Here is a 12,324-nt window from a genome sequence, read left to right as displayed (position 1 = left end):
TCCCCCATTTTTAAACAATAATTAACAATAAGTAATATGCAGAATAAACTGTTATACAAGATCAAGTTTAAATTAAGTTATTTGTAAATTAATTAATTTTTTTAATCTAAATCTTTATATCATGGTCATAAACGAAAGACGCTAGTATATTCTAATTGGAATTTCAAATATTCAGTACTTTGTATTAAATCCATATTTATCTTTTCACATTGACTTAATACAATTATGAAATTACCATATAAATTATTAATAACAAATAATACCATATAACATTTAAAAAAAAGGAAAATGACACCAATCTACTCATTTTAACTACATACATGAGTAGATTGGTGTCATTAGATTGGTGTTAAATGATGGGCTCAAAGTATGCCCTAAAAGTGCTTCTGCTTGGCTAAGAGTTGGTCTTCTTTGAATACAAGGAAACAGGTTAATAACCCAAAACCAAGAGGAATCTCCTAGGAGTGAAAACCTGTGCCCTTATGTACCACCAAGGTGGCCTGGTTTTCCTTGAATAACAATGATGAATTAACTTGCATTCACAAACAACTAGAGATGACTCTCCTCAGTGCTTGTTTAACAAGTGAGTTATGATAAATTTTCCACTTGAAAAAAAATGAAAATTTAACTCCACAAATGTAATTGAAAGACATTTTAAATCACTACTCCCTGTTGATTTCTCTGCAGTTGGGACACCTTTGTAAAACCCAGTTGGGTCCAACTGCATAATGAAAATATGACATCAAAAAACCAAGTGGGACCCACCACACAATAAAAATATGATATAAGAGGAATATCTTGCAAAGGAAGGCAAACTTTCAGTTTCTTTCATTTCTTTATCTTTTTCTTTTTCTTTTGATATGGCAATCTTATCTACCTTTGAGGAGGGTTACACTAACTCCACCTTTGGACTGCAGAACTCAAGGTTCAAAGACTGATTTGCTTTACCAGGTATTACAGGAAAGAATATTGGATGGAAGTCTGAGAGTCGAGGAAGAGGAGGAGAGGAAACATGGCAGAACTAGCGGTTGTAACCGCGCAAACAGAAAAAGTGCTTTCTATGATCGCTGAAAAGCTCTTCGAAGAAGTCTCGATGATTATCAGTTTCAGAAAGGATTTTGAGTTTATTTGTGAGGAGCTCTTTTCCATTAAATGCCTGCTAAACGAGGCAGGAGAGAAAACAAATTCCAGTTCAATGAACAATTGGATCGAGAGGCTTGAAGATTTTCTGGTGGATGCTGAGGACGTAGTGGAAGATTGCGAGGTAGAAACTTGCAACCCCATCTTCCGGTTTAAGATGGGCCGCAGGATTAAGAAATTGAAGGACAGAGTCAACAACATCCACCGGACTGCTAAATATCTCAAATAGCAGCGTCTATGGCGAGAGTAAGAGGCTTCCTAGTGACCCTAAATGGACCTTGCATCCTTTAAATGAATCAGACGCCATAAACGAATATGCCCTATTTGAGGTTAAGTTAAATCTTTGCCCTGTCATCTGAAGCTTTGTTTTTATTACTTTTCTGCCTTTCCCTAAATATATCATGTATGAGTGGATTGCTTATGAAGGTTTAGGGATGGTCCGGACTCCGCACCATGCATGAAGCAGGTCTTTCAGAATCTCTGTATATAACTAAATATTTGTTGAAACTTAGAGAGCAAATGCAAATTACATTGCATGGGCTCAGCAGGTTATTGTATGTAATAATATGTATTTTAAATCAATCGCTGCAATTTTTTTTCACCAGATGAGGTACATCTCTGTGTCAGATGTTAGTTTTAAATCTGATTTCCACCAGTAATTGTCCAGATCTATTGGGAATTTGAACCACATGAAGTTTTGATTTTATGTGGTAGAGGGCTGAAGTCCCAGTTCTTGATATTAGAAACCCTACAAGGGTATGCATTTCTTCACTTTTGCTACCCTTCATATTTTTTTTATTTTCGCATTAGATTAAATCGCCCATCACTGTAGTGTCCAGAGATATAAAATCTCTCAGAGGTCACACGATCCTGGACTGATTCAACCTCTCGAGACCACAGAGTGCTAGATTGATTCAACCTCTGGGGATTGTGCGTCCTTTAAGGATTCGACCTTTAGGGATTGCATGAAATTTTGAATTTTGAGACCTTGAGGATCTTTATACGACTAATCAAGGATTTAATCTGGGATCATTCTCCAATTGGGTACATGTGGTCATCTGCCATACCTCTGCAAATCCGGTTCATGACCACAACCTTAATTCTGCTAAGATTCCTAATGTCAGTTACGGAGAAGGTGTATAACTTTGAATTTCCATCACTAGAGCAGAAGAGTTTTTCTCGGCTCATTTTGTCCCTATTCCCACAATGGTTGCAATATCCATTTATCTTCCATACCCAGAACTTGAGATTTTTGTGCCCTCTATATTTCCCTCTTTGCTTTCCTTCGAATTATATGCATTACATGTGTTTCACACTGAGAATGTATCTCTGTTTTAGTCTCTTAATCCTGCGGCGGATGATAGGTTGCACATTCTTCCACTGTGCCTTGAGCATCCGCCAAAAAATCCTTGATGCTGTCAACACAATTGGACATTGAACTGGAGTTCGACATTAATGGAAGCTCCGTGCAACGGCACTCAAAATCTTTTCTGAACTAGTAATCAAGGAAACCTCCTAGAAGAGCTTTTAAGGCGGTCATAGTGCAAGTCTGCAAGGCTGCGATTCAACTCAAAGCACACAACGCATATATTTGGAAGCACACAATGAAAACAAGGAAACAATTGCACGAGCATAGTCGAAGAAAAGTTTTCAGTCTATTAAAATCGAAAACTTTCGAACACTACATACAAGCCTCAAGTCTATTACCAGTTGTTGCAAAATGAACATATGGGCTTATGTCCTTCCCAAAATATTAAATCTACTTTACCAGTTGTTGCAAAATGAACATATGGGCTCTGTCATTCCCAAAATATTTTACCGTCGCTTCCATCAACAGCAACCAGCAGTACAATGCATTCCTGGTTTTGTCCTCGAGACTTCATTTGTTCTCCCTATTTCTCCGACTCTACCTCTTCGTCCTCTCTACTGCTTTGTCTTATGATTATCACTAGCATAGCAATTAATTGTATATCAGTAGCATAGCCCTATAATGTATATAAATTAAATGGCTTACAAACTTTGATAGTCATCAAAATAAGTATGTGTCATTTGTATGGTTGAGAAAAATATGTATGTGTCATTTGTATGGTTGAGAATTGTCAGGTAGAACAAGAGTGAAAGTCAGAAACTAAAAACAGTTTGGAAATCCTTAATTTCAAAATTGCATAATGAGAGCCTCTTCCTTTTTGTCTTCCCTTTACTTGTAGTTTCTCCAACTGCCCACTAACCAGATGGACGTTTCCATAGTTTTGTAGTTTCTCCAACTGCCCACTAACCAGATGGACGTTTCCATAGTTTTGTTTTTTCTCACTTGTTATCGTATTTCCATTGGATAAGGGTGGGTATCACCGGAATATTGTTTAGCCCCATATTTTCACGTTTTCATATTTATTTCTCCTTATTGTATTTTGATTCAAAACTGGTGGCTTAGGCCATGGGAATATTCTCCATATTTATACAATATTCTCTGCATATTAAAAAAGTGGAGAATATTGTTTTATCCAATATTTCTCAACTTCATAATGGGAAATCATATATGTTTGTCTTTTTGCACACTTGTGATGTTTTCTTTGTCAAACTTCCATAATGCGTATACCATGATAATTGGGTGATTTGATGATGTGTATCTCTCTAACCATGACACATTAACAATTTAGGACCATGCTTATAGTATGGATGGAGGAAAAAAAAAAACCAATGAGGACAAAGATATTTGTTATTAATAAGGAAGCTGCTGCTAAGTGTTCTTGCAATATACTCCCTAGGTAAAAGGAAAAATAAGCTCTTACTCATAAGATTGTTAGAAGGTTTATGCAATGGCCATTTGATTTAACAAAGTTTTTCTTTTAAATTCCATGTTGTTTCCTCTCAATCATTGCTTTCATACTAAATGAATACCATTTGATTTGTTGACTTCGAATTCTCCTTAGCCTTTTCCTCCAATTAGTTTATAACTTCTTCCCTTTCCCATTCCAAAAATTTGCTTTCTCTAGTAAATGATCTGCACCTCTTCATCCAAAATGCCTTCTAAGGAAATTCAACAATGGTAAGTATTGTTTGAAATTTTCTTCAGAATTCTAACACCAAGTTTCCTACTTCAAATTTCACACTCTTCTTATATTATCATCCATTTGCTTAAACCTTTGGTTGCGTTATTCTAACTACTACTTTACATGCTCATGCATTTTGATCATATGCTTGGGAAATGATCCCACATTTGTACTCCTCTTGCTTCAAACAAGCTTGCCAAATCTATCATACCTCTTGATGACCTAAAATTCACAATTGGGAAAGGATGTTTTCCTGTTGATCCATTCATTTAATTGTTGTATGCAAACTTTTTTTGGACCCACACCACATCCCACTGTCGTTGTTTCTCTTCTACCAAACTTTTTAATAGATTTCCAAGGCTCCTATTTGCTACCTTAGTTTTCCTATTAAGATGACAAGGAGAATTAACCTTCAATCTCGTACCAACTTTGTCCACAAGATCCTCCAAAAATAGCCAATAAACTTGGCATCTCTACTTGAAGATATTCTTCTTTTCAAACTATGCAAATGAATATTTGTGAACCATATTTTTTGTATCACTATATTTTTTCATGGAATAAAATGTTCCATTTTCAAGAATCCATCTACAACTACGAAGATACAATCATTACCTCTTTGGGTTCTTTGCCATTCCAACACAAAGTCCATGTTGATATGCTCCCATGGCACAATGATTTTTTATAATTTGGTCGTTCAACTTTCCCCTTTGTATACTAGAAAATTCTACAATGCTCAATATATTTTTTCACATCTTCGGCAATTCTTGGCCAATAGTAGAGCTCCTCAACCAAAGCTCAAGGCTTGTCCATTTCAAAATGATCACTCAAGCCACCAATATGTTGTTGTCTTATGAGCTGCTTCCTCATTAATACTCTTGGGATGCACCTTCTTTTTCTTGAAAAGAAAACCTTACTCGATAGAGTAATAAATATATGGAATTCAATCTCCACTCTGTGGTTCCTTGATAGGTTTCCATTCTTCATCTCTTTCAACCCTACCATCTCCATAGTTATGGTAGTCAACAATGTTGCCCATTTACTCAAGGCATAAAAACTATATAACATTCCCAATCTACACTTCAAAAAAAAGAGTAGCTTTGCAAGAACTCATCCCATTTCATGCCCCTTATTCTACTTTTCTTGGTTGTTTATGTATTGCATTGCTTGATGATCAGTGGATAGGACAAATTCCTTAAGCAACCGATAGTACATTTATTTCCTCAATCCTAAATGATGGCATAAAATTCTCGATCGTAAATATGATATTTCTTCTTTACATCATTCAACGACTCATTGAAGAATTATTTGGGCTTGCTATCTTTGATAAACACTGCTTCAATTGTTGTTCCATTGGCATCACAATCCCCTCTTGAAGCACTTTCCTACAATTCAATAAAGCCAACACCATCTTATTGGTTAGCTTCTTCTTCAACAACCTAAATTATCTTTGTGTTACTGTGTTCCATTTAAATTCTCATTTACTAATGCACATTGGTTTTTTTTGTTTGCTAGCTTGTTTATGACTTGTGGGACTAGCCTTTGTCTATGAAACCATGACTCAAGGACTTCTAAGCCATCAAAATCACTTGGGGATTACATCTGGCTTGAGCCACACTAAAGCTTAACATGGCTAGATGTTTTGTACCCACTAGTTTTCAAACTAGTGACCTTCACACAAGGAGTGCCTTAACAAGACACCATATCACCGTCTATTCTACATTTTGTGGGTACCAATGAACATTGTTATTGGGGCACAAATGCCAGTAAAATTTCAAATAAATTTCCTATAGAAACTTGCTAATCCATGAAAGCTTCTTACCTCAAGTGTTCTCTTTAAAATTGGCCACTCAACGATGATTTTCACTTTCTTCATATCTATCTTTATTTCATCTTGAAACATCACAAATCCTAAATACACAAGTTCCTCCATCATGAAAGAACACTCTTGCAGATTTATTAACAACTTCTTTTGCTTCAACTACTCTAACACTTGCTTCAAATGCATCTTTTGTTCTTCTTTTTGTCTTGTTGAACATATGTATATCATCTCAATAAATAACCACGAACTTTGCCAAGTAAGGTTTCAATGCTTCTTTCTTCCATCTCATTAAAGTGTTGGGTGCATTTATTAACCCAAATGGCATGACCAATTGTTCATAGAGTCCTTCCTCTGTCTTGAACAATGTCTTTCACTCACCACCTTCTTGAATTATGATTTGGTGATACCCACTTTTTGTATCAATCTTGGTGAAGTACTTCACTCCACTAAACTAGTGCATTAAATTGCCCATCCTTGGAAATGGAAATCAATACTTGCTAGTTATTTTGTTGATGGCCCTTAAATTGGTGCACATCCTCTATCCCCCTACTTTCTTCTAATCTAGTACAACAGATACCACACATGGACTCAATGTTTCCTTGATTAGTCCTTGTTCCAATAGCTTTAGGAATTATTTGTTGATCTCGTCACTGTTTGTTGGAGTCACTCTATAGGGTTCCTTGTTTGGTAAAGTTGAGCCTAGTATCAACTTTATTTCTCACAAGTGGCAATCCCCTTAGAAACTCATCTGACAAGACCCTCTTACTCTTGATAAATCTTTACCCTTAGCTAGTAACTCACTTTTCTTCAGTTATGATTTGACATCCTTGGCCTCGTGTAAACAACACTTCGTCCTCTCTTCCTCCTTTAAAATATCCTTCATTGTACACAACATTGCTTTGCTCTTGCCAATGTTGTTGTTGTCTCTCTTTTCCTCTTTGACAAGAAACATTCTAAATCTCTTTGTGTTCTTCAACCCATCATGAAAAGTGTTAAGGGGAAATTGTGAAGGCTATCCTAACAAAAGGTGACAAGCATCCTTTGGCACAACATCACATAAAAGTCAGTCATGGTAATTCCCTAGGTGGAAACTTATCAAGCATTTTTTTGACGTAGTGACATGATGTCGCTTCTACAACCAAGAGACTCTATGTGCATTTGGGTGAGGTGCACATTTCAGATTTAGCATTTGAATGACCTTGGTAAAAAAGAAATTCTCGATGCTACTTTCAACAATAATGGGAGAACAACGCTTACCTCCAATTTTGCACTTGGTTCTAAATATTTTTTTTTTCTTTGCTAGATCTTTCTCTTCGAGTTGTCTATTTGGTGTTAACAACACCATATAAAACATGAGATCTTCTCCATGTTATTATTCAACCTATCCACGTTCTTTCCAAAACTAACCCAACCACACTCTCCACTCATTAAACAACATGCATTCTTCCTTCTTTCCTTCTACTAATATTTAGATTCTTTGGATATTCAAAAGCTTGGTGCCCTTGTGTTCCACACTTGAAACATGTTTCGTTGAATTTCCTCCTTTGCCCTTAGGATTTCCTTGACTCTTATCACTTGTAGCGGTCTCCTCAACTTTGCTTCCAGTTTTTAATCCTTTGCTAGACATGGTTTTGCCTCTAGCTCAAGATCTCTGTGAATTTCTTGAGAACTTCTCCTCAACCTTCAAGGCAAGTTGATATGCCTCTACAACAAAGTGAATTCTTACTATAGTGAGCATATCCTAGATAGCATATTTAAGTCCATTGATGTATCAAGCTACACATCCTCCTCACTTTGTCTAAATATGATGGACAATTGAGAAATATATGATGTATTCTTTCATTGTCTTTTCCTTTTGTCTCAAGTTTTGCATTTAGTTCACTTGTAGGAAATTAACATTAATCTTGCCAACCATTCTCTCCCAAGCCCTAATCTTTTCCTTGCCCTTTCTTTATATGTCTAATTGTTAACTGTCCCACCATAGACATGCATGACGTTTCTACTTGTTGTATGCAACCTTCATTCTCTTATGGTCTTCGATTTACTTGAATTCAAAGAACTTCTTCTTTCCTCAATCCAATCATGAGTTCTTTTGGTTCCAGGTTCCTTGAGTAGGTAGCAGTCTCCATCCTAGGTATCCTCTTAGATTTGTGGGATCCTCCATATATCTTTCCTTTGGAGCTTGGGATTCTTCAACATCTTATTGTGGAACTTATAGTTCCCACTCATCGTCACTCACAACATGGAGATCCTAGGTATTCCTCTTAGATTTGTGGGATCCTCCATATATATTTCCTTTGGAGCTTGGGCTTCTTCAACATCTTATTGTGAAACTCATAGTAACCACTCATCATCACTCACAACATGGAGCCCTATTGCAACTCCTCTTCTTTGTACCACTTCCATGGCCTCTATCATAGTAAAATAGTTCTCAACAACTTGGTAATTTCATTAGCAACACCACTATGGTGCCTTAGACCCCACACTAATATTCCTTTGTGTGCCATGTTATTGTTCTTCATGTAATTTTCCCTTCTCATGTATATTCTCTTTATTGAAATCATATTCACTTATCAACTAAAAGAAAGCTATAAACACTACATGCAACCCTCAATGGGCTATTCGTTGTTCCAAAACAAACATATGGACTTATGCCTTTCACAAAAGGTTAAATTTTTCACGCTGGTTATAATTTCAGTTGGATTTATAAGGACCAACACTACAACGGGTTCACAAACTTTGGTTCCTCTTCCTCAAGTTGTGTGAGCTCTTTGCTTCGAGATTTCGTCCCCTTCAATTCTCTGCTTATATGATTATCAAAATAATTAGTGTCCCTCCTTTTGTTATGTCTTTCACATTTACTTTCTCTAATGTTCCACTAGCCATGTCAGGTCTTCCATAAAATTTGTCTTGTGCTTATTATTATTTTCATCATATGACTCATTAGCATTATTTTATATGTTATTTCAATGGTTTTTAGAGCATGGCCTCAATTATGTGCTCCAACCATTCTCATTCCCTCGCGAGTCTCATGCTCCTTCTATCAATACCATCAATTGGGAGGGAGAAAAATAATTTGTACACCGCGAGTCTCACGCTCCTATCTATGCTGTCGATTGGGAGGGAAATAAATGATTTGTACAAAAATGTCCCCCATTTTAGACTTCCACTACGTGCAAGTAGTCGATCATTGAGGAATCTGACGATGCACATCCCTCCATGACACGTTGACAGTGCATAACATCGCTTCAATATGCACAAAAATACAAAACCAGCAACCATGTAGCATTACTGTGGTTGAGATTTAAAGAATCATGTGTTGGAGATAAATCCATAGACATTTTAAAAAATCGACATATTGAGTCACAAACAAGACCCATCATTAGGATAATATGCCGAGAGAAGGAAAGGTAAAGAAGAACCAATGAATAAAAAAAATGAGAACCAAGGAAGGAGAGAATAAGTTGGCTATAACAAATAAAATAAAATAAAAAATAAAAAATAATTAAATAAAGAAAGAAAAAGAGATTCAAGGAAGAAAGAGAGAATAGGTAAGTTACAACAAATAAAATAAAGAAAGATGAGATTTGTGAAAGATAAGATTGACTTACTACTGTTCAAAGGAGTTTACAAGATTAATTGCTCTTGTGGATTGTGCTACATTAGAGAGATTGGTTGGTCATTTAAGATAAAGCTAAAAGAGCATGGGGCTTATTTTATTTTATTTTATTTGTTGTAACCTACCTATTCTCTCCTCTTTCCTTGGAACTATTTTTCCTTTTTTATTTAATTATTTGTTCTTATTTATTTTATTTTATTTTATTTGTTATAGCTGAACTATTCTCTCCTTCTTCCTTGGTTCTCTTTTTTCTTTATTTATTTATTCATTTGTTCTTCTTTACATTTCCTTCTGTCATCATATTATCTTGACGACGGGTCTTGTTTGTGACTCAAAATGTTGATTTGAAAATGTCTAGTGTGGATTTATCTCTAGCACATGATTCTTTAAGCCATGTAGCATTTTGAAGTTGACGAGGAGGTTGCTTTTGCACCAAGACACCTGGAATCTTGAGCCTAAATCATGGTGTAATATGATTTTCACAAAGTTAAACAACTTTATATTTCCATATTTATGTAATGGTATTATGTAAGGGTAAATATTAAGTACTACGTAGTTAGCGAATGCTTGGCTTATTGCTTTTGTGTTTTGTCTATTGGATGAGAATAAAGTGATATTCAATGGATAAGATGGAAATGTAGTAAAATTTGTATATTCTCTCCATCGAATAACACACCACTATTCAACTTATGATTATTTTGAACCCTACACTGTTATATTATTTTAATATTTATTCTTTATCAAAGGGTAAAACATATATGTGGGAAATTTGAATCTTGTTGGAGTAAAATAACCATTTCATTAACCAACTTTTCAAAACACAAATGGATTATACGATCATTTTTATAAAAAATAGTGTATACCTATTACAATCAAAGGGGAACATTGGAAAGTATTCAATGTGAAAAGGTTAATGATGTATAAAAAGGAATGATATGGTGTTTATTATGGGAAATTAGATGAAATGTTTAGTGACATTTGATGTGGTAAAAGTGCTGATAGCATGTGATTGGGGCAATTTTTGTGAGATGCAACCTATTTATTGGGCATGCATATCTTTGTTAATAATTGCTTTTGCATGCAATCATTAGTGGATTTATTATATTTGTTATTTTGTTCAACATAAGGTGATGATATATATTATGGGAAATTGGATGAAATGTCTAGTGCCATTTGGTGTGATAAAATGATTGGCACATGTGACTAGAGATAGTTTTTGTGACATGTAACATCTTTATTGGGCACACATATTTGTGTTAATAATTGCTTTTGCATGTAAATCATTAGTAGTCATTTTTTTCGCTTCATAAGCCATACTAGATTTGTTGTTTCTATTATTCTGGTCAAGCTATAGTGACTACTCTTTAGTCATTCCTTTGCTTCATATACATATATGACAATGCAATTCAAGCTTTGAGACCAGAAAGGTAAGCTTGACAATCCACACCTTCTTTCTATATGCTAAGCATATTAGAAAATATGTTGGCATTGTGGTTGTTTAGCAGACCATCATTACAAGTAGCTCATGTGTCATGTCCATTATCATCAATGAGGAGTGATGACTTGGTATGGGGGCTCCATGGGGAGTTACAAGTTAAGAATTGATATACAAAAAAGAATTGCACATATAACATCTCAAATGAAGAAAATAGGAATATTGTAGTCAATGATGTCGACGTTCCCTTCTCTCATGTAAAATTTTAGAACAAAATCCCTAGTATCTCTTAGAGTTTCTTGAATCCTACATTCATTTATGAAAGTAGAAGGCCCAACAGTCATAGTGATATGAACACTAGTTAAACCCATGTGATCTCTCACAATGTTTGGAATCCCACATTCATGTCTGATAGTAAAAAGCCTAACAATCACAATGATTTAAATGTCAATTTCCCTTGAGAAGTTGACATCAATGATATTGGTGACATAGCGGTTCATAATTAAAAAATATTTGTTATTCCAAATTGGGACTTGTTGGTTGGTTGCCAAGTACAAGGATGGATGAACAACAAAGAATGTTTTATAAAATGTTTATCCAACCATGTACTAGAATGAGATACCTCAAAACCCTTATAACAAGGTGGCTCTTAGACAACATAGATTTCAAAAAGCGTGGAAACATGCCTACTTTCGACAAGTGACTTGATCATTAATTTTCATGTTTGCTATCTTTTAGAACAATGACAAAAGCATCTTGGTTATGGAACATTTACTTCATATATGGTTTACCATCTTAGAATCTTACTATAAGTGTACAAGCATAATGATTTATGATACATGTTTGTGTGTATGGCATGCATTAATGCAATTTTCTAAGGCATAAATTGGTCTATAATTCTACAATGGGTTACCATCAAGCAATCTTTGGCATTTTGTATAGTATATACTATTATTACAAATTATTGGCATTATGCACAATGTAGATTATTTTTACAAATTATTTCAACCTCTTTGCTTATGTTTGTATGACATGCATTACTCCATTGTTTCTAGAGCATACATTGGTTTATAATTCTACGATGGGGTACCTTCAAGCAATTTTTGGCATTTTGTATATTCTAGGCTATTCTTAGAGATTGTTCAATCTCTTTTCACCTATCATGTTACAACATTGATAGACACAAGAACACGATTTTTCTAAAGACCTTGTGCACCTATATGACAATGCTCATTCATCAGTGATAAATGGTCCCATATGG

The 12,324-nt window shown here is 35.1% G+C and overlaps 1 protein-coding gene across 1 annotated transcript; it reads left to right on the top strand.

Moving 5' to 3' along the window:
* Positions 1-846: 846 nt before the first annotated feature.
* LOC149219547 (uncharacterized) lies at positions 847-1,741 on the top strand. Its single transcript, XM_089384400.1, has one exon. It carries the CDS (start codon positions 1,013-1,015, stop codon positions 1,367-1,369), a length of 357 nt encoding a protein of 118 aa, XP_089240526.1. The 5' UTR covers positions 847-1,012; the 3' UTR covers positions 1,370-1,741.
* Positions 1,742-12,324: the final 10,583 nt, after the last annotated feature.

The sequence above is a fragment of the Pinus tabuliformis genome, chromosome Q (genome assembly GCF_031772625.1).
Source record: "Pinus tabuliformis cultivar Carrire ecotype Pingquan chromosome Q, CPIR1, whole genome shotgun sequence".
Taxonomy (NCBI): Eukaryota; Viridiplantae; Streptophyta; class Pinopsida; order Pinales; family Pinaceae; genus Pinus; species Pinus tabuliformis.
This window is presented reverse-complemented; position numbering and strand designations above follow the sequence as displayed.